We start from the raw sequence: 23,978 nt of genomic DNA on the forward strand, positions 1-23,978 counted from the left end.
ATTAATTCCAAAAAAACAGGCGACCATTTGCTTCAAAGTACTTTTTGCACGAGTAACTTTTGTTGGTTTCGGCTCATCTTGGAACACCCACACCGTTGACTGTTGTTTAGTTTCGGGGTCATATGCATAGATCCAAGATTCATCACCTGTGTAGATATTATAAACGGCTTTTGACGTACCACGGTTGTATTTTTTTATCATTTTTTTGCACCAATCGACACGAGCCCATTTTTGATCGATTGTAAAGTTGTGCGGAATCCAACGCGAACATATTTTTTTACAGCCAAATGTTCGTGTAATATCTTATGTATGCTCGTCATACTTATGCCTAAGGACGCCTCTATCTCGCGATATGTAACATGACAATCACGCATTATTAGTTCCCGCACAGCATCTATATTTTGTGGGACAACAGCTGTTTTTGGGCGACCTTCTTTATTTTCATCCGTGAGCATAGACCGCCCACGATTAAACTCACTGTACCAGTGATAAACAGTGGTTTTTGATGGTGCTTCATCTCCAAAAGTTGCGGTGAGTTGAATAAAGCACTGTTGTTGATTTAGCCCACGCCGAAAATCGTAGTAAATCATTGCACGAAAATGTTCACGCGTTAAATCCATGGCAAATGAAGACACGCAATTTTCAAAATGACGCCACAATGGAAAAATAATTGACAGTCACATGAAACAAAATGTATTCTTCAACCAAAGAGTTCTATTTTCAAATGTTGTAATTACTTTTTAAATATTGTTCTTGTAAGTGGCCAGTTCCGGATACATAAATAGCAGCCCTCGTACATCTACTTACCGAGTTTCAATAGTATAGCTCTTATAGTTTCTAAATAAATAAATAAATAGTTTCGGACAAAAGTGGCTGTGACATACGGACGGACAGACAGACAGACAGACATGACGAATCTATAAGGGTTCCGTTTTTTGCCATTTGGCTACGAACCCTAATGGTGTAAAATGTCTTTAAAAATATTTTAACATTTTAATTAATTGTCACAAAATTGTTTACAGATTGGGTCAACAGACCGAAGAGCTCACAATAAACCCCGAGACGATGAACAACCAATACAACCAGCCCTACTATGGGCCCTACCAACCCCCGCCTTATACGCCCGCACCCTATCCTTCATACGGTATGCCCGTACCTGTCCTACCCAATCTACCGTACTATCCTGCGGCTATCAGTGATCCCACGAACCCCCCATATCCTCCCAACCAACAACATCAATATCCTCCCAACCAGCAACCAACGACTCAAACATATCCTCCCAACCAGCATCCAACGACTCAACCGTATCCTACCAACCAGCATCCAACGATTAAAAAATATCCTCCCAACCAGCATCCAACGACTCAACCGTATCCTCCCAACCAACATCCCACGACTCAACCGTATCCACCCAACCATACGAACCAATATCCCCCCAACTATTCGTACCCTCCCAACCCGTATCCGTACAACCAAACGCGTCTAGCGACGCCACCTTACGTCGGATACCCGCCACCACAATACAACTTTAGTACGACCAACATGATATCGCGGCCGACTAGACCTCTCTACCCCCAGTTGAGTCAGCTAAACACTTACCCCGCCCCGTCTCCGCCGAATACACAAAACAATAATACTTTACCAGTTGCGAAGCCTGAACCAAAAAGGGACAGCGTTGAAAGTAATGCGTCGAGGAAATCGTCAGCTGCTAGTGTTGGGGTAAGTCTATGCGTAACTAAATATCCTACAGGATAAGCGTAAGCGTATTTGCATGACATAAGCGCCTCTAGTGGTGAACGATGGTAACTAATTGAGTACAAATTTTAGTTAGCCTTATGGTGAGATGTTTTAAAAATTACAACGTTACCGCTTATTTCTTCATCTCAATGTTCATTTTTACATACAATAGTATGGTGCATAGTTGTGATTTTGGCGCTCTAAAACAAACTTGTAAAACACTTCTAAATCCTTTATTTACTTTTAAATGCTTCATTACACTTCTAAATTTTTTTTTAATTCTAAATGCTTTTTTACAGTTCTAACTTCTTTTTTACAGGTCTAAATTCTTCTTTAGACTTATTAATTCTACTTTTTTCAGTCAAACGAGTCGAACGACACGGTGGGCAGTCTGCCCAAGTCTCTGAACCTGATAGACTTCGGGCGCAGCGGGCAAGGTAGCGTAAGAGTCAGTGTGCTTGAGGCGTTTGATCCGCTACTAACTGACCAAAGCACGGGTGAGTGGTCATCTCATTCTTCATGCCATATCGAAATTCCTCTTAATATTGGTAAATTACTGTTTTTCTACTTATCTACCCCGGCCATTAGCCAGTCTAAAGTTTGTCTACCAACAACTGCCTCTTTCATAGGGATTGCAATCCGGATACTTCGAAATCCGAAAAATCCGGATAATCCGGATTTTTGGGGCCTTTGAAAAATCCGGATTTTTACTTTTTAAAATCCGGTTTTTCGGTTTTTTCGAATATTAGACAAAATTATGAAAAATAAGCTTTACGTAACATAAAATTAATTTAAATATATCGTATAATATCTGACATACAAATCCACATTTGTTTTAAGGCGCTATCACAACTTTGCGTGGTCTACACGTACCAAAGTCAGAATTTCGTATGTCTAACATTCCATTGCGTAGTTATTTGGTCGTTGTAATTACATTTCTGTAATATTTTTTTTAATTTATTTAAAAGAAATAACGACATATTATCTTAATTTCTTATAACCTAGCTCTTATTTTACTATAATATTATTATCTTTTCTATAATGGTAATATAAATGCAATGATGATAAATTAACAATTATTTTAGAACATTTTAGTATTGAATACAATGTTTTTTCTATAAAACAAGTTGTTTTTTTTTTTGTTTACATTGAGGTTCTAATTATGAATTATTATTGTTTGTAAGTAACCATCGCTGATTTGTGATTATGTATAATAAAATAAAGGAATATCGTAAGTTAACGTAATGTTGAAAAACGATTAAGTGTAAATAGTAGGCGCAAAAATGACGAAGTAGTTAGTAGATTGCTTAGTTTTTTCTTGGTAACTAAAATTTCACATTTTTAAATAGTGCTATTTTCGAGTTTTTAATAATGTTTTATGTACCAGATACTGTTATTTTATTCTCTTCCTTTTTACACCCATGTGAAAATCGCTAACTTAAGAAAAATGATAATTTTTAAGACGTTTTATTTTGCACGTTTAAACTGAATGTTAAAGAAAGAAATAATAAGAAAATAACTTAAATTTAAAGCTGTTTATCAAAAATATTTCAAAAATTTGAGGCTAAAAAAATCCGAGAATCCGGATTTTTTTTTAAATCCGTTTTCTGCAATCCCTACTCTTTCACTTATACGAATGAGCGAGTGACAAAGAAATGAAAATATATATTTCTAAATAGGTTAACAAAGTTGACACATTTAGAACTTCTACATGAGGCCTACGGCCGGTTCACGGTGTAGGCCTCATGTAGACTGTAGTCAAGACATACTTGTCTTTTATTTCTTTTCTTTAGGATGATGTTTGATACATTATACATGTTTTGGAGTGAGCGGATGTGACATAATATTATATCAAGCATATTCGGCGCTGGGCAATACGTGAAGAAACTGTAATTTAGTTTCCACTTACAAAAAAAAAAATGTCTTTTTCTATTGAGAATAAAGCTAACGACGGACGATAAACATTATTTTAGTTTTTAGTTTGTTTTCATTCAAACTAAAAACTAAAATATTTTTAAATATTTTGATTTGCCTAAAATTTTATGTTTTAAGGTCAGAATATGAACTGAAATTGAACTTCATTAATCTGATCAGAAAATCTAATTAATTTGTGTTACTTAGGACTTAAAAATCTTGTGATGCTAGAATTTATTGTTATAAAGTTTTATTTCTTAGATGAATATTATCTAGGTTAAAATGTCATCAATGCTGGTACGTTTGATTTTAAACTCATTCACAACATAATCGTCGCAATGCTTATTTCATTAAGTAGAAACTTGTGTTGCCAAATAAAAAAATACGACACTGGCAACTCACGTATTTTCAAGATGGTCAATTTGGTTTTTTATCATGATAAATGTGGTTCAGACCCAAAAAAAAAATGGTATCACTGCTTTATTCATTTGAGTGTGCTTAATGAGTTTTGTGTGGGCTTAAAATATTACTAAATGTTGTAATAATATATTTTTTTTCAAAATTAAGATAACATAGCAGATATAATATATTTCATGTAGTCGCTACATTCTTGCAACTTAAAATAATATGTTTCAAACAATGCACAGATCATAAACATATGGTAGCACCTCATGATCTGGCATAAGTGGCACATAATATTTTGTGTTTTTGTTAACCTTTTTATATATCTACTAATTTTATTATTCCAAAAAAGATCCAAAGCGACTTATATAATCCATCATTTATAATTGAGAATATTTCAGATATTTTCTTAATTAGTTTTAATTTTATTTTTTAGGGTTCCGTACCTCAAAAGGAAAAAACGGAACCCTTATAGGATCACTTTGTTGTCCGTCTGTCCGTCCGTCCGTCTGTCAAGACCCTTTTTCTCAGGAACGCGTGGAGGTATGAAGCTGAAATTTATATCAATTACTCAGGTCTACTGTCCCTTGAAGCTGAGAAAAAATCAAACTTCTAAGCCAACGCAATCAAAAGATACAGCCGTTTATGCCGCAAATTTTCGACACTTGCAAGGGAATCAAAACCTACAGGGTGCTTCCCGTGAACTCAGAATCTTGAAATTTGGTACGAAGCAACGTCTTATAGCATAGATAAAGGAAAAATTACGAAAACCATAAATTTTTAGTTACATCACATAATATATTTTTTTTTAATAATTTTAAACTTACTACCCATTTCCTCATAAACGCGTAGAGGTATTAAATTGAAATTCATACCAAATACTCAGGTCTATAATACCTTTAAGCTGTCGGAACCCTCGGTGCGCGAGTCCGACTCGCACTTGGCCGGTTTTTTTATTATGTCATAATTTAAATGTTACTAGCTTAAATATTTTTGAGGTTATGTTTACCAACCTCTTTTAGCATGTCATCTCTCTCAGGGTCTGTCCACATGTCCACGTCAGGACGTCTTCAACGTGGAACGGTGCGGCGACGTGGCACGTTACGTTGCAAATTTACGTTAACGTAACGTGAAAATGCACGCGACGACGTAATGTTGCACGTCGCCGTGTCTTGTAAAATTCTACCTATTGTGCATTAAGTATTAACTGAGCAAGCGCAACGGATTGAGCCATGTCGGCCGACGTGACGTGCAGTTTTACGGTGACGTTGCCGTACCGTACACTTTTTCTATTCGAATAACATGCTCTATAGTTTGTGCGTTTTATGATGATATACGTGACACATTATAATTGGCAATAGTAGGGAAGTTACCTAACAAAAATTAATCGATCGTTTAAAAATATCGAATCACTTCGTAAAGGAATTGCAATCGAAATTATCGATTTCGTACTGACATTTCAGTGGTGCCGGCGATTTATGATGGCCGCCCTTTTTTATCGATTTGATTTCGATTCAACAGAGTCAATCTCTATTGACATAAGTTCCGTTTCAAGCATATGACATTTTTCAAATGTTTTCGTAACAATAATTTTATGCTCCTATTTCACAGTTAATATTTATAATTTTTATTAATAAGTTAGCATTTAGCATCTTTTCATTTTTATTCATTTACAATTATAGGAAACATTTGTTTTTGTAGATCGAATATAATTTATTACATTTAGATTTTTTTTGTTTTCTTTTAAAAAAACCCCGTAGCAAGGAACATGAAAACTGTCACCCATATCATCTTAGAACGCACAAACTATAGTTAATGCACAATAGGTAGAATTTTACAAGGCACGCTGTCTCCCTCAGAATATGCCGCTGTCAGCTCGAATCAGTCCAACTCGAGTGTATACGAGGAGTATGACCCTCTCGACTTTCTGTACGGCGAGACTGAGATGCGAGAGAGCGTGTACGCGACGGTCAGCAAGCGGGATAGTGTGGCGCTGCCGTCGCCGCCGCCGAAAACCGTGCATGCGCCGCAACAGCCGCGCAGACAGACTACCGTGAGTGAGACAATTTGCATATACAAAGTGTAACAAAACTAAGTAATAATACTTTAGGGTGTGTATGGGTCCCCTATACACTATACAGGTGTAACAAAAGTAAGTGATAATACCTTAGGGTGAGTATGTGTTCCTTGTAGAGTTCACTGTGAAAATAGCAGCGCCGAAAGACATTTTTTTTGTGTTTGTGTGTGTACAGTATCAGGTGTTAGATGCTGAACACACTCATTACTTACATTCAGAGTACGTTAATGTAAGTAGTTAAAGAACACTTGTATTCCTAAAGCATATTATAAAGTCAATGATTGATGACAGCACACTTTGGGTATAGGGTGGCCCTGTGCAAGCTACTTCGTATTCAATCTTTGTTAATTAATTTCATTAAATCATTGTTATAATATATTTTTATAGTATTTTATTTTATCCATTGTTATGAAAGATAACTTCCGAGCGATTTTCTTAAGCAGTTGAAGTGTAATGTAAAATTTAAATTCAATTAAAAAGTGCGAATGTAACTATTTTAACAAAACTAACATAATTTTAAGTTTATTTTCTGACTGACACACTAACATGGATGTTTCTCGTTTCTTTTCTTTATAAACTCACTAGACTGAAATGTATATTTCAGAATAAACTTTTTCAGAACAAACTGTACGACTGCATAGTGAAATGCCATAACAAAACTTACGACAGCGAGCACAAGGCGTTCCTAAAAATGGTTCTCGATGTCCGAAGTGAGTATAAAATGGTTAAATTATTGAGTAAACTTTTGCCAACAATTTCTACGCAGCTTCACGTGTACTCTGTAAAGTACATGCTCTTTTTTTAATTACGGTTTTTAACAGACTTAAAAAAAGGATGAGGTTTCTCAGCTCGATAGTATACAAGTTTTTTGGAACGAAGTTCCTTATCTGGCATTATGAAAGAGGCTAGACGGAAAAATACCAAAAGTTGTAAGCCGTGTGGCGTGCGCGTGTTACTACTCTTGTCTGTCTCCCTCTTTCATAGAAAGCAAGCCAGTTATTTTCGTTTCTTCGTTCCTTCCGGGTGTTACTTGACAGTTGACACCTGTCAAGTTTTCTATGTTAGTTCGTGGATAACTTTGCCATTTGTGAACCGATTTCGGTGATTCTTTTTTATTGTTAAAAGGATTCTTCACAGGTGGTCCCGTGACTAGGAATACTGTTTGAAGTTAGTTTTTTACTATATAATCGGTAAAATTGTAGGCTTGAAGACCGAAATTTCACTTCTGACTCATGCTTTCTTTTTATTACCATTATTAACATTTTTGTTTCGCTGATATTAACTAGAATGTGCGTTATCCAGAAAGATATGTTCACTCGGACGAGAGCCGCAACCCTGGTCACGTGATCGCGGCGCGTTCGACGGGCAAGTACCCGCCCAACACGAGCGTCAAACTGCTCGTACACAACTCGCACACCGACGAGCCCATTACGTTCACGTCAGACGGTACGTGCTATATAATTTGACTTCCAAGTTATAACCGTCTTAAAACTAGCAGAACTTGCCAAGTATGACTCAAAAGAGTTAAACTAAATTAGTAGTATTTTAAATTCTCTTGATTGATAGCCAATGAATGACGGTGGCCGCCAGAACGAATCACAAAATCTTATTATATTAGACCTTGTACTGTATTCATAATTAATTTGTGTAATATGCGCCTTTGTAGTTGCTGTCACAGTTATATCACAGTACACATAAATATTTCTCTTTTCAGTGGAGTCAACGGTGGAACATATAATATTAACTGTAGTTTGTACTCTCGAGGAGGAGATAAGAGAAGACATGTCTGATTATATGTTAAGAGTAAGTACTTATTTTTTTATAAGACTCAAGTTATCATTAGTTTTCTACAAACCAATTATAATCTTTTCGGCTATTTTGTTTGTTATAGTTATAGCATGACTATATTTGTTTGTTATCCAGGTATGGGGTGCCAAAGAGTATCTTACACCGGGCAGTACGCTCAGCGAGTACGAGTACGTGCGTGAGTGCGTGCGGCTAGTCTCTGCCTGTGCGGACGCGACCGCAGTTTGGCCCGCACGGCGCGGGATGATGCGCGCGACGCCCATCTGCCTTTGGACGATCTGTTGCCGCCCGCAACTGTGCCTGCGCTCAATTTCGACAACCTGTCTATATTGCTAGGTAAAATATGTATTCATATTGATATATTAGTGAGTGTATCTGTAGCCTTGCTAAATTGACGAGCGATGAATGAGCGAAAACAGATATAATATTTTTTAAATCACACATTATACAAGTATATCTGTAATGTAAATTGATTGGTTTATAATATTACAAACTTATACAATTTTTGTCACGATTCTAACGACGTTTTGCTCTAGATGGCGCTTCGTATGCGTTGCAAAAACAGCTCGTCTTGGTTGATAAAAATAAACACCACCATTTCCTTTTAGAAACGCTCGAAGGTGAGCTATCACGCGCTGCAGGCGTGGTCCGCGCGGAGGGCAGCTGCTCCCCGAGCGGCGTGTTCCAAGCGGTGAAGGCGATATGCGCGCTCGCCGGACATCTAGAGACGCTGCATCTGACGCACTCGCTCAACGCGTTCGCGCAGGCCGCCACTGCTCAGGTATGTTGTAGAGTACAACTTGTTGTGTATCTATAGGACTTAATTATGTCTATCGGTTGCAAATTATTTGTTTACATTTTATGAACATGAGTAGAATGAAGGAATACATTGGCTACTTTTTATCGCGGAATAAGGCCGCGTTTCCACTGAAGCGGAGCGGAGCGGAGAGGAGCTTAGCGGTGCCCGAATTGACCAATCGTGCTATTCCAGCGGAATGACAGCGAAGTGGAGCGGAGATTTCGAGCATCGTGATTGGTCAATTCGGCACTGCTGAACTCCTCTTCGCTCCGCTCCGCTTCAGTGGAAACGCGGCCTTATATTAGCAAGATTGAATTTTACACGAACGAATTTGAGAAACATCTATTTGTCTTTAACCTGACAATTTTGATATCCGAAAGATTGAAGATTATTTTTACTTACTCTCTGACTATTAAAAGAAGATAATATTTTATTGTCTTTGTTTGGCACATTAGAAAATCCATTAATAAGAGAAATAGGGTTGGTCAATACTTGTTATCTACACTAGTATATCTGGTCTCTGACTATTTATAATGAAGTAAAGCCTATGCTAATACAATAACAATGTTTATAGTGGACAGCTGGCGCAGTTCGTCCTGAGCTTGGCGCAGAGTCAGGGCCGTATTGCAACGTGTCGTTACGTCAGGGGGGCGCGGCCGAGGCGACCGCCCTTCAGTGTTCCCGCGTCCGCGACGCCGTTCGTACGCTCCTGGCGTTGTATACGCGCAACGCGTTATTGGACTTCCAACTACCCGACGCACCGGTGTTGGCAAACGATCCCCGAAGTAAGCCACATCAGTCTCTCATTATCACGAAATATATATATATATATATATGTATGTGTATATATATATACACATATATATATATATATATTATAAATATATATTATATATATATATATATATATATATATATATATATATATATATATATATATATATATATATATATATATATATATATATATATATATATATATATATATATATATATATATATATATATATATATATATATATATATATATATATATATATATATATATATGTATATATATATATATATTTTTATATATATATATATATATATATATATATATATATATATATATATATATATATATATATATATACGTAGAAATATACTTGTCACCTGCTTTCATACAGTTTCCTTATATTAGTTTAACCAACCGGTAAAGTGAATAACTATACAAATTACAAGATTTGCTAGATCTTTATCTGTTACGAACTTTTGCCCGCGGCTTCGCTCGCGTTATGAAGGATTATTATATAGAAGAATATAGAAGGATATACAACTTTCATCCCCTATTTTAACCCCTTGGAGTTGGAATTTATCAAAATCCTTTATTAGCGGATGCCTACGTCATAACATCTACCTGCATGCCAAATTTCCATACAGTGGTTTGGACTGTGCGTTATCCGATCACTATGTCAATCAGTCAGTCAGTCACCTTTGAGTTTTATATATATAGATATTGAAAAAGTTACATGACAGTCAAAGACAATCTTGAAAAGTTATTCGCTAAGTAAACAATCAACATCTTTATTTTTTGTGTACTAAAGTAGATCTTTTTCTTCAGAAGCGGTAGCGGCGGACACGATAAGCGAGCCTCTCCTTCTCTGCATAGAGGCGGTACACGCGCTACCGCCGTGCTGGGCGCACGACGAATACGTTTTCCACGCCCAAGTATACTACGGCACGCGCCCGCTCAAGACCATACACCTGACTAACATGTCGAAAATAGACTGCGCGGGATTCTATCCGAGGATTATTTTTGATACGTGGTATGTATTATGAAAAAAATTAGTGAAAATCGGTGTGGGTTTGTTATTTATTCAGGCTGGACTAATTTTCCGGAAAGGAAGGGATTTTAGATCTACGTTATTTCATCGGGTTGTGCCAAGGCAAGGTTAGTCGTGGTATGTCGGCTGGGCTTGACACACCTCAATCAAATTACGAGTGATCCGCCACGCCATCTGCGTATGAATCAATTTTCTGATACATTGTCCGATCGCTAGTTTGCTCTTTTGCAAACATATAACGTGATTTATAATTTAAGGTTGAATATCGAGGACATACCAGTAAACACGTTGCCCCGCGAATCTCGACTGGTGCTAACACTGTACGGACGCACGCAGCGTACCGTTGATCATCCACACAAGGAGCAACACAACGGCAACGAACAAGAAAACGACGTGCCGGAAGAGAACGGAGACGTGCAATTTGAACAGATCGAATTGGGATGGGCGGCGATACAACTTTTCGATTATGATGGGTAAGTTTCTGTGAGGCGTATTTTTGCGTGCGCGTGTACGCACTGTAGTGTTTAATATACTCTTTTATAAGAATGTATAGTAGATATAATTGAAGAAAACACGTTAGTTGTTGCAATCAAAGATTAATTTACTCAATGTCATTAAGAGATACATGGAACACAGATAATACAGAACCGATTCACAGACAATTATCCTGTAATGTGTGTAACACACTTTATAATAGTGTAAAGTAACTAAAATATAGAATTATTTTGATTTTATTTCAACAATAATTAGGTGTGTAGAAGTAAAACAACTGACTTTCATATTAATTTTCTATTGTAATATTTAATAGAAGGAGCAACTTACATATCATTTTGAAAAGGTAGTAAATTGATAGAGTAAGAGTCAGTCCACACGGGGCGTTGCGTCAGCGTTGCTTCGACGCAGCGCTGCTGTTGCGTTGTGTTACATACAAATAACCAAGGTGTTATTTGTATACCTTGCGTCGACGCAACGCGCCGTGAAGACTGGCTCTAATTCAATATTTTTTTCTGTCTCGTATGATGTCAATATTAGAGGATACATCTATCTCTGTCGCGCACAGGATGCTGGCCAGCGGTCAGTACGTGTTGTCGCTGTGGCCGGCACGCTGCGACCGCAGACTCGGCCCCGCCCCGCCCGCGCTTCACGCCCCGCCCACTCCTAGCGCGCTAGTCAATATAGGTCAGTTACACACACAAACACGTATGCATACACTAATAAGTTCCTATTCATGTTGTCAAATATTATGACACATTTATTGGTTTTTCATCACCGCTGCGGGCAATATGCTCGTTAGTCCTGTAGCTTAGGCTCTAGATTAACACTAAATTTTAATCCGAAAAAGGACAGTGTTCTCGTGTTCTACAAATTTTTTTATTTGCCTTTTTAATTATTATATTAGTGTTATGTTCTGGGGCCCAATTTTGAGTTATTTAGGTAGAGTAAAGAGTGCAGTCAATGAAAGTATCATCGACTGAAGATAGGTCTTACGAAAATGAAATCCTTGAAATCTATTACAGAAATACCATCATACACTCGCACCGGTGTGAAGTGGACAGAGTGTGAGAAGGTCAAGACACCGGAGGAGTTGCCGAGCTTCGACTCGCTTGACGGACACACACAGTCTCAGCTACTGCACCTCATAGAACAGGGCGCTTATCAGAGAATGCCTACGGAGGGTAGAGAGGTAATTGTGTACTATAAATAATAAATATATAATGCCTTAGTAACCAAACTATTTAGGAAGGGAACGGCTTTATGTTTGTAAGTTTTTATCTCCTTATTTATCTGCATCTTTGTACAAATAAAACTATTTATGCAGCGAATAATACAGAGTCTGGTTGTCTTTCTCCGACATATTTGAGTACAAAGGTAGCGGCCTTGAATAGTTATGCGCTTTAAAACATTGATTACCCTGCCTTATGAAGCTTAATCACGTTTTCGAATTTTTCATTTCGAAACAAAAAATATGTCATTTGTTCAACAAAACCTCATAATTTTTTGAGTATTTAAGGTGAACGCACACTTATCGGAGCCGAAAGAATGGAACGAGCCGAAAGAAAAAAAAATAGAATTCTTTAAGTATATGAAATCCTATGAAACCTCGCACATTTGCCCGCGTCGAATCGGTCGAATCTGGCAGGATCCCAGTAAGGCATTATGGAAATTCGATTCGTTCGGTTCGTTCGGTTCGGCTTAGTGTGCGTTCACCTTAAGGTTGAGTCGAGTAAAGGTAATCTGGAGAAAACTATCTACGGGTGTTAGACGAGTTGTAAGTTTTAACATACACTTCAATAACACAGGTAATGTGGGAGAAACGTCAATACCTGGTGCAGCTGCCGGGAGCGTTGCCCCTCGTGCTGCTAGCTGCTACGAGCTGGGCGGCGGAGGCTCGGGCACAGCTCCTGTCGCTGGTACACCGATGGTCCCCACCCTCCCCACTTAATGCTGTACACCTGCTGCTGCCCTGGTGAGTTGCTAGTGCCCTGGTACGATATCATGGTTATACTATTAATAATGAACAGTTACCTTTTTAATAAAAATATCTACAGTGTATATGTCACAGTCATCTGGTTGAATCTGTCTCTAGTCTGGCACTTTAGTAAAGTCGGAAACATATTAGTCATCGGGATCACCTCTTTTATATAGAAAATCTTTTATGCAGTTTTCCAGACGCCGAGATCCGCAAGATGGCCGCCGAGCTGCTCAACAAGATGTCGGACGACGAGCTCCTGCGGGTGTTGCCACAGCTGACGCAGGCGCTGCGCTACGAGACGTACGAGTGTAGTCCGCTCGCCGGTATGTGGATCAGACGTAATGCCGACACGTTTTTATGACTTAGCTTACACGGTCAGTTTGTCATCAATCTGGCGTCAGTCTCAGACTGATGGTGAAATTTATGGCTAAATTACATAATAAAGAAATGATCAGTCAGTCAATCAACTGCTTAGACTTTCAGTTTCGCGTCAATCTTAGCAGATTGATGGACTAAACTGATGAGAAGTTGAGCGTGTAACCTACGTCTATAGCTTCTTTATCAAATCGCCTCTAAAAAATGTACGAAATTGACAGACACGTTCGATAATGAACTTATGAACTTGACATTCGACTAATGTTATGTCTGTCCCATACATTTTGATCGGCGTTTCTACAAAGAAGCGGTAAAGAAAGCGTGTTGGCTAAGCCAAGGTTAGCTTGTTAACAATAAATAAGCACAATATTTTGTTTTGTCTATGTCCAGGGACTTTTCTAACATATCAGGAATCGACAAAATGGACCTCTATTAAAAGGACAAAGTGTATAGCGTATCCATTGTATAAATACTTAAGTAATGTGGACTGACGTTAATTTGTTATTTATTTTCAGAGTTGTTGATATCGCGCGCTCTGTCTGCGCCGGCGGTAGCACATAAACTATTCTGGTTGCTAGTGCACTCCTTACCTAACGTACCACAGGTAACTTTTTTTTCGCTTACTTGAGTAAGTTTTTCCTTAACTCGATAGACTATTTCTGAACTTTCACGGGGTGCCCAAACATTGAATTATACTGATATCAAATCAATAAATAATAGACCATATAAAGACGCTGAGAGAGTATCAGTTAAGATTGGTGTTAAGTAGAAAGAAGTATGAGGGTAGATTATTACTAATACAACCCCTTGATTTGTCTGTTCCAGGCACCGAATCAAGAATTTCTAGGTATAAACATAGAAGAGAACTCCAACGACGGTCACGAGTTCGACGCGTGTATCACCGCTACTTGGCGGTATCGACTGATCCTACAGACTTTACTAGCGGTGTGCGGAGATAATCTCAAGAAAACGCTGTTAAGACAACAACTCCTTGTAAAGGTAAAGTTCATAAGTATTTCTAGACAATAAACAAAGTTAATAAAGACTAAAGTGCAGTCCTAAAATACAAATGTGTAAGATTGTAACCACGTAGTTAGATTGTAAATAAATGTATCACAGAAATAGTTTCATAGATCTGCCTTTGTAATTTGTTCAGGTTATGTTATGTATGCCCAGCTAAATGATCGCGACATTGGAATCTCGGAATCAGCTCCAACGATTTTCATGAAATTTTGTATATAGGCGGTTTCGGGGGCGATAAATCCATCTAGCTAAATGATTCATTTTATTCGTGTTGTATCGAATACCGAGCAAAGCTCGGTCAAATAGCTAGTTTGACATAATCTGACACAATAACGTAGGTCCGCCATCTGCATATGAATCAATTTCTTCAAGGGTACAATGACACACGACTGTTGATTATTTTAAATTGATATCATCAACATAAACAAAGTATAAATAATGAAACATTTTTGTAGACTGTAGCAGAAGTGGCGATGTCGGTAAAGTGTGCGAAGGAGGCACAACGTCAGAGGGCGCTGTGTGCGGGCGGGGAGAAACTCGCCGGCCTACTGCGGCAGGAGCCCGCCGCGTTGCCGCTCGCCCTGCATAGATACGTACACGACATTGACGTCAAGTGAGTATACTTTGTTTTTAACCCTTTGTTTCTTATAATATGTTTGACGTGTTTGTCTGTCTGCGGTTATCGTACACTATTTTTCTTGCACTTATTTCACTTCTTATATAAATTATCATCTTGTTTAAGTAGTATGCAGGAGTAAAATGGCAATCGAAACATAACTTCACTTGAAAAAAAAAGAGATTCCACGTTGACGTGGGAGAGCCATGCTTCGGCACGAATGGGCCGGCTCGACCGGAGAAATACCACGTCCTCACAGAAAACCGGCGTGAAACAGCGCTTCCGCTGTGTTTCACCGAGTGAGTGAGTTTACCGGAGGCCCAATCCCCTACCCTTTTCCCTTCCCTACCCTCCCCTATTTCCTTCCGTACCCTTCCCTATTCCCTACCGTACCCTTCCCTATTCCCTTCCGTACCCTCCCCTATTACCCCTTAAAAGGCCGGCAACGCACCTGCAGCTCTTCTGATGCTGCGAGTGTCCATGGGCGACGGAAGTTGCTTTCCATCAGGCGACCCGTTTGCTCGTTTGCCCCCTTATTTCATAAAAAAAAGAGATGATCAATATTTAAAAATAGAAGAATATTCTTAACTTTCCTTGCGTTGATTTTTTTTAAATCGTTCAAAAAACGAGTACTCGTTTGCGTACATGCGTACTTAGTTACTGACTACCCACACGTTACTTGCCCGGCTTCCAGAATCTAACTGTACGATAAATTGAACTAGAATGAATGCTAAACGAAAACTGCAACGCAAACGGAAAAATCTCGAAGAATAATAGAAATGCTAAGTAAACGAATTGGACTAACTAGGGTTGTAACAGTACGTAAATAGAGCCGGCAGCATTAATTTATTTACTGTTTCTTATATATTTTATGCATAAATGTTTCTTTACAGATCATGTTCCTACTTCTCATCTAACACGCTACCTTTGAAGATCAACTTTATCGGTGTCGATAATGCGGTGGTACCCGCCATGTTTAAGGTTAGCTTTATATTTTTCAATTCTTGGGTATACGGATGAACGTTTAAACATTACGTTGAGAAAGCCTTTATCTTTCTAGAATTCCTGCTTTTCACACATTCGACATTGCAATAGACAAGGACAAAACATACAAACAAATAGCTTAGAGCATTATCAAATATTTTTATTATTAAGGTGGTAAGAGTTTATTTAAATTGGGTTATTTAACGTAACAGGTAGGTGACGACTTGAGGCAGGACGCCTTAGTGTTACAAGTGATCAAAGTCATGGACAGTCTGTGGCTGAACGCTGGCTTGGATCTTCGGATGGTCACGTTTCAGGCACTACCGACTAGTAACAATAGGGGTAAGCAATTACAATAATATTTTTATTTGGAATCAACAACAGCTGACAAACAAATCGATAGGTTTTTTTTTTATACGATAGGTTATAGCTAAGACTTGAAAGATAGGAATTGCCTCTGCCTTTTACTTTGGTAAATTGTGTGGTTGCCGTAAAAAAGTTAAAAATGTATCCTCGTGCGATTAATAGCCATCAGAGAATATCTAGATAATGTCAGTTATTAAAATATCATAATTATTACTTTTACTTACAGAACAATGAACAAAGGTCATTGTTTGACATGAAAAAAATACCTAGCATTAACACACTTTTTATTATTATTAAAAGCTTTTATTTAACTTGCTCTGTATGTATGTAAGTATGTATGTTACGGTGGAATTTTGGAACTCAATTTTAAGGTGGATATATTTAACCGATTGAGCTGAAATTTTTGTTTAGTTTGGATGACCATGCACGATATGGTATGTGACATCACTCTAAATCCAATATGGCCGACCATCCAAGATGGCGAAATAATTATTTTCTATGCAGTCCTACAATATGGATATTAAATGAAAGGGCTTTTTGAGAGTAACTCGAAAACGAATGTAATTTCATTCTACATCCAACATGGCGGCTCATCCAAGATAGGGGGATTAGTTATTTTTAATACAATTCTGCAATATGGGTATCAAATGAAAGGGCTCATTGAAAGTAACTCGAAAACGAATGTAACGTCATTCTACATCCAATATAGCGGCTCATCCAAGATACGAGAATAGTTATTTTTAATGCACTTCTGCATTATGGGTATTTAATGAAAGGACTTACTGAGAGTAATTCGGAAACGAATGTAATGGCATTCTATATTCAATATGGCAGCTCAGCTGAGATAGGGGAATAGTTATTTTAAAGCACTTCTGCAATTGAAAAATAATATTCAAGTCGTGTCGTGTCGTGCGTGTCATGTCGTGTCTTGTCGTGACTTTACGTGACGTCACGTGACATGACGTGACGTTACGTGTCGTGTAGTGACTTTACGTGACGTGAAATGACGACGTGACTGACAGCCGGGTTTCATAAAATGCCCGGTTGAATCCGGTCACTTTTGTTAAATGAAATTTAACTTTTTAGTCATGCAGAAATCTAGCCAGAAATTAAAAAACAAAAAATAAATTATAAACTTCGACGATATTAAACGAGACTTAACAATCTATCAGTACTTGATTTTATTAAAATAAAAATATAATATCAATTTACTCAGTTATATAGTTAATTATAATATAAAAATTGGTACTAGTTTATTTACAAATCGCGCGACAAGCTTTTATTATCATGCAAATTGTATAATATATTGAGGATAATAACTTAATAGTTAAAATTTTTAAGGAGTTTATTTTCTTCTTTTTAAACTATTTAAATAAAATCTTTTTTTCAAAAAGTTTTTTGTTTATAATTTATTACTTTTCAGGTATGATAGAAATAGTCTCAGAGGCAGAGACGCTCCGAGCTATACAGACCGAGTGGGGTCTGACGGGGTCATTCAAGGACAAGCCCATAGCCGAGTGGCTCGCCAAACACAACCCATCTGAGCTGGAGTACCAGCGAGCGAGGGACAACTTTACCGGTACGTATCAATGTTTAAATGTCGGAAATGGTACCGAGTAAAATGTTATCTTTTGTTGTAAATTGTAAAATGATCATAAAAAGTCATTTCACAGCAATCAATATTCATATTTTAGGGGAGACAACACTAAGCGACACTACGCTGCAACTCACACCCCAGCCGTGTAGTTACACCTAGTGCGGTCGCAGTTCCCACCCTTAGAGCCAGTCCACTCGACGCGTTGCGTCAGCGCTGCGTCGAAAAAAAATATGAATATTGGTTGAACATGACAGATAGCAGCCCCCGAGACGAAGTGGTAATCCCACTTAGTCGGTGTTGACGTTAAGACTGCTTCGTAATAACGTTGCGATGACGCAGTGCCGGCTATACGTCAAACGACAGCGCTGCGTCGACGCCAGGACAGGCTCTTAGGCAAAATGTCACGACAGAAAAATGATAAAATTGGTGTTTCATATTTCATTTGACAATGTGGTCGTATTGATTGAATTTAATAAAACAGCTATGAACACTCAAAGAGGTAATTTTATTCTTGCAAGACAGCGACATCGACGTATGCTCCAACGGATCCTTCACGATGGACCAAGGCAGGTGATTACGCATGTAACTGAATAACTAATCAAATCATGCAATCATTTTTGTCCTAGCGTCATGCGCGGGCTACAGCGTCGCGACGTATCTACTCGGAATCTGTGACCGACACAACGACAATATAATGCTTAAGACCTCCGGCCACCTGTTCCACATCGACTTTGGCAAGTTCCTGGGTGATGCGCAGATGTTTGGCAACTTCAAGAGGTAATTCACTACTAGTTTGCTGACTTGTACGTTGCGAAATTAATAGGCAGATGTTGCAAAAAGTTCCAAATGAGCTGCTTGTGATACAAAATTAATGATCAATACGAGAGTCATAATATGCTGCCGTGATATGGAAGGCGAGTATATCACTATTATTACACGCGTACATGTTATAGCCGCCTTGTTCCATATAACGGTAGTATGAGACTTTGCGTATACAGACAGGGAGCTGTGCGAGTCTTTACTATATTTTGTGTAACAGGGACCGGGCACCGTTCGTGCTGACTCACGACATGGTGTACGTGATCAACGGCGGCGAGCGGCCCACGCAGCGCTTCCAGCACTTCGTGGAGCTGTGCTGCATGGCGTTCAACGTCGTGCGCGCGCACCACGACCACATACTGGACCTGTTCGCGCTGGTACGTCACTGTACAGCTGTACGTCGTCGACGGCGGCGAGCGGCCCGCCCAGCGCTTCCAGCACTTCGTGGATCTGTGCTGCATGGCGTTCAACGTCGTGCGCGCGCACCACGACCACATAATGGACCAGTTCGCGCTGGTACGTCACTGTACAGCTGTACGGTGGCGAGCGGCCCACGCAGCACTTCCAGCACTTCGTGTAGTTAAATATCATAATGACATGTTCTTATATTTCATACTCAAAAAGCATAGCTGGGCACCGTTAATCAAATAGTTAACTTCGTTAATCGTTAATCCGCTAAAAAAAATATTAGCTTCGTTAAACGTTAAAGCGTTACATTTTATGCGAATTAACGCAAGCTAACGTTAATCGTTAATCAGTTAATATAATTATGTAATATGGCCTTGTTCAATGATCAAATACTCAAACCAGATATGTTACTACCGCGCGCGTTGTGAAGCTTCAAATACGGCCCAATTGGGCCGTCTGTTGTTTAGTCTGCATCGAGCGCAGTCACGAACGTGCCGCGTCTTGTCTTACCTAAATAAATTGAAAATGACGTCGTGCGTGTATCGAAAATGTACCAATTACGACTCGAAAGTAAACAAAACACATGGAATCTCTTACCACATGTCTTGATTGCAATAAATACCTCGATTATTTACATTTTCAATTATTTTTTCGAACAATCTGGAAAAAATCGAATTTTCGTCATAGCTCAGGCGAAGAAAGAGACAGCGATACGATTCGACGTTTAAAAATAGAACTGTCTCTTTTACGTAAATGGTTTTTCGTATCTTTTGTTTCACTCATCTGTCAAATTTATCAATGTCTGCAATTTTGAATTTGAAAATTGTTCGGAAGATATTTAAGCCGGAAAATTGTATGGACGTAACATATCTGTATAAGTACAATATCATCGGCCTTGTTGTAACTTATATCATTGCGTTAGTGTACATACAAAACCTGTTGGTTTAAAACCGGCGCCAGACATGGGCTTCAAAGTTTGAGCAAACTTTGCACAAATAGGAAAATGCCAACAATAACTTTGCACAAATAGGCAAATGTCAGTGCCACACTTGGCGGATTTGCGTATTTGATCACATGTCTGGCGCCCGCATAAGGTTTTGGAAGTTAACATGTTAGGGACAAAACAAAATATCTATAATTATTGTATTCTACCTAACTAAATTATACTGCACTCTTCTTTATCAACAGGCAAATGATTTATAATAACAATAAACAAATCACTCTCTCTATAAGCACCGGCGCTGAGTAATAAAATGATAAAACGAAACAAATCTCGTCTCACTCGCATGCGCCTGAAAATGTATCTAGTATTGTTTTTTTTCGCTGCTGTCGCGCCGCGGCGCCGCGCTGCCCGCCCGCCCGGCATTTGTCGTTTCATACTAACTGTCTGAACCTGTTTTCGCGCTGCGCCGTGATGCCGTGCGGTAAATAGTAGGCATTGGATTAACGATTAACGGACTTCTGCATATTAACGGAAGTTAACGAGTCCGTTAATATTTTTAAAAGTTAACATAAAAGTTAATCCGTTAATCAAAAAATTAACTTCGTTAATTAATGATTAACGAGTTAATGCCCAGCTATGTCAAAAAGCTATAGCATTTTCTTTTGATCGAAGGCCACACTTAAAGGTGCCCATACACGGGACAATTTGTCGTTTCGATCGATCGTCAAGAAAATCGTCCAATCGATCTTTTGAACGTAAAATCGTTGGCGATATTGCTACGAGTACACACGTACAATTTGTCGTTCGATTTTAACATCGAGGAGATAAATCGTTACGATAATTGTCCCGTGTATGGCCACCTTAAGTCTTTCCTTTAAAATGTTTTGTGAAACTTGCAGAAATGTTGTAGCAGAACTAACGCCGCCATTTTGTAAAATGTCACGAGAGCTGTTTGACGACATGGCGCGTGCGAAAGGCGCCATGTCGTCCAAGTTTAATTTTGAACGTGGAAAAATTATGTAGGATAATGGTAAACTTAGCAAAATAAAATATTGCTACGATAACTATAACGTGATAATACTTATATCGTGGTAGAGCCATGCTTCGGCACGAATAGGCTGGCTCGACCGGAGAAATACCACGGGCTCACCGAAAACCGGCGTGAAACAGCACTTACGCTGTGTTTCGCCGAGTGAGTGAGTTTACCGGAGGCCCAATCCCCTTCCCTATTCCCTTCCTTACCCTTCCCTATTCCCTCTTAAAAGGCCGGCAACGCACCTGCAGCTCTTTTGATGTTGCAAGTGTCCATGGGCGACGGAAGTTGCTTTCCATCTGCAGGTGACCCGTTTGCTCGTTTGCCCCCTTATTACATAAAAAAAATACGAGAACACGTAACCGATCTGTAGGGTAAATCCTTATTATCCAATCACAGATGGCGTCATCAGGCGTGCCGGGTGTGTCGTCAACGGCCGTGGCATACGTGCGTGCGGCGCTATTGCCTTCCGCATCCAACGCCGAGGCCGCAGCCGCCTTCGCTAGGCTTATACACTCCTCGCTAAAGAGCAAGTCAGTATAGTAGAAATATTACGCCCATATTTACCCACTCTTACAGACTCCACGCTAAAGAGCAAGTCTGTATAGTAGGAATATTGGCACGTATTTATTAGGCATAGTTTAGGCCTTTTATTACTCATATAAACAATAATAATTACAGGAATAATATTTGTTAGACACCTGTGAGCACAAACATTTTTTAAATTATCTCATCTTGGAAGTAATAAAATTTCATATCTAAAGCATCCCAATAAAAACAATTGTTATCAAATAATTACTTTTTTATCTAGTTTGAAATTTTCTTCATGATGACAGAATGACCAAAAACATTGAAATGCATGGGTTTCCTATGAATGTTTTATTTTTAGTACTTTAATATTAAATAATAAAACTTAATATAACGTACCTACGTTGTTCATAATCGTTAATTTCTGTAATCCTCATACCGGAGTAAACAGAACTAACGACTCAGAAGAGATCTCGAAATTTATATGTTTGACCTATAGTCTGTCAAAAAAGTGAAGAAATTAAAAAGTGGCAACATCGTAGTGTCATCTTAGATTAATTCGAAAGGGATGACACTACGATGTTGGCATTTTTTAATTTCTTCACTTTTTTGACAGACTATAGTATGTCATATCGGCCGGTGCGTCACTATGGCCCGTATTTTTGGTCAGTACTTAATATGCGACCCGGTCTCAAGAAGCGGTTCGGCTCTGTAATTTGTCCAAATTTTGACAGTCAACCAATCACAGAGCCTAAACCGTGTCTTGAGACCGAGATGCATCTTGAGTACTGACCAAAAATACGGGCCTAAGCATTGTAAAACATGTTAAAAGTGACAGTCGCGTGCGTATATTCGCCCGTTTGTTTGAAGTCGATGTACTCCTTAGTTATGTCTACTCTGCCAATACAGTTTTCAACTTCTAATGTTATAGACATTTGTCATACACACGGATGTCCATCAATGTTTTATCTGATATATTTTTACAGATTTACACCAATAAACTTCTTCCTACACAACCTCGCTCAGCTACGAGCGAGCGGCGACCAAAATAACGCCACGTCTGAACTGCTCTCCTTCATGCCCCGAACGTACACGTAAGTTGAAGTCGCATACTTTAATAAGAATTATGTGACATAATATTAAATGACAATTATTTATATATAACATTTATTCATTTATAAACTTGCTTGCAAAAGCTCGTTGACTCTACATAAATCCCTTTCTAATAAAAAATTTTACATATTGAATAAGCTATATAATGTTTTGTCGTTTTTGTCAAGTGACTTTTCTAACTTATCTGTCAAAGACAATATCACACAATATGACCCCTGAAATATTTTATAAGTGAAAGAATAGATCTATTTATGTAACTTACATCCATACTTTTCGTTCAGGATGGCGCAAGAGGGTCGTTTAACACGAGTGGAGTGCCTCAGCTACGAGAAACGCTATGATCCGGAAAAGCACTACGTGTACGCCCTGCGTGTGTACCGCCAGGGGCAGGCCACGCCCTCCATACTGTACCGCTCGTACAAACACTTCACGGAGCTATACCAGAAGATATGTCTGCACTTCCCCCTGGCTAAAGTTCATAGGTGAGTTTGAGAAGCTGAGAAGTGCATTTGCTAGTTTCTAAAGCGAAGTTATAGTCTGTCAAAAAAGTGAAGAAATTAAAAAGTGGCAACATCATAGTGTCATCCCTTTCAAATCAATCTAAGAAAAAATCACTTTTTAATTTCTTCATTTTTTAGACATACTATAGATGTTAATAATACAGGGTGCAATTAAACCTTCCTGCCAAATTTTTTCCAGGGCTTAGGTATCTTTAGAAGAGTCCATTTAACCAAAAAAATTGGGTGTAATATTTTTTTTATTAACATATTTTATCCCATTTTAAATCGTTGCAGAACGGTCACTCGCGGTGCGAGGAAATGAGAGGGGGTAACGCGAGGGAAGGCGCGCGCGCGGGGTCACATCACGCGCGGGTGACGCGTCGTGTCCATTAATTGTAGTGTTTTTTAAGGATAACTTTCGGAAGCTATTTCTCAACATTTTAGTACTGAGTGATTATAAAAGAAAAAATACGTATATTTTTATTTTTAACAAGGATCAATATATCAAAATTTGGCAGGAAGGTTTAAATGCACCCTGTATAATTGATTTGACATAACGCACTACTAAGAGTCATAGCGTTTGCGGTAAGCTATGTCAAATCCCATACATTTTTAGGGTTCCGTAGTCAACAAGGAATC

At 38.5% G+C, this 23,978-nt stretch overlaps 1 protein-coding gene across 1 annotated transcript in view; it reads left to right on the forward strand.

Moving 5' to 3' along the window:
* LOC121728976 (phosphatidylinositol 4-phosphate 3-kinase C2 domain-containing subunit alpha) overlaps nucleotides 1-23,978 on the forward strand; it is a 38,881-nt gene that overhangs the window by 6,639 nt on the left and 8,264 nt on the right. Inside the window, 27 exon segments of the mRNA XM_042117331.1 lie at nucleotides 1,023-1,719; nucleotides 2,099-2,234; nucleotides 5,913-6,106; nucleotides 6,750-6,840; nucleotides 7,433-7,576; nucleotides 7,845-7,933; nucleotides 8,054-8,129; nucleotides 8,132-8,272; nucleotides 8,545-8,717; nucleotides 9,310-9,520; nucleotides 10,339-10,543; nucleotides 10,819-11,034; nucleotides 11,622-11,740; nucleotides 12,079-12,245; nucleotides 12,862-13,028; nucleotides 13,224-13,357; nucleotides 13,925-14,013; nucleotides 14,235-14,408; nucleotides 14,888-15,045; nucleotides 15,942-16,029; nucleotides 16,245-16,374; nucleotides 17,822-17,977; nucleotides 18,622-18,772; nucleotides 19,035-19,191; nucleotides 21,598-21,731; nucleotides 22,713-22,820; nucleotides 23,121-23,321. Of these exon segments, the coding sequence (XP_041973265.1) occupies nucleotides 1,023-1,719; nucleotides 2,099-2,234; nucleotides 5,913-6,106; nucleotides 6,750-6,840; nucleotides 7,433-7,576; nucleotides 7,845-7,933; nucleotides 8,054-8,129; nucleotides 8,132-8,272; nucleotides 8,545-8,717; nucleotides 9,310-9,520; nucleotides 10,339-10,543; nucleotides 10,819-11,034; nucleotides 11,622-11,740; nucleotides 12,079-12,245; nucleotides 12,862-13,028; nucleotides 13,224-13,357; nucleotides 13,925-14,013; nucleotides 14,235-14,408; nucleotides 14,888-15,045; nucleotides 15,942-16,029; nucleotides 16,245-16,374; nucleotides 17,822-17,977; nucleotides 18,622-18,772; nucleotides 19,035-19,191; nucleotides 21,598-21,731; nucleotides 22,713-22,820; nucleotides 23,121-23,321 (4,506 nt within the window).

The sequence above is a fragment of the Aricia agestis genome, chromosome 7 (assembly GCF_905147365.1).
Source record: "Aricia agestis chromosome 7, ilAriAges1.1, whole genome shotgun sequence".
NCBI lineage: Eukaryota > Metazoa > Arthropoda > Insecta > Lepidoptera > Lycaenidae > Aricia > Aricia agestis.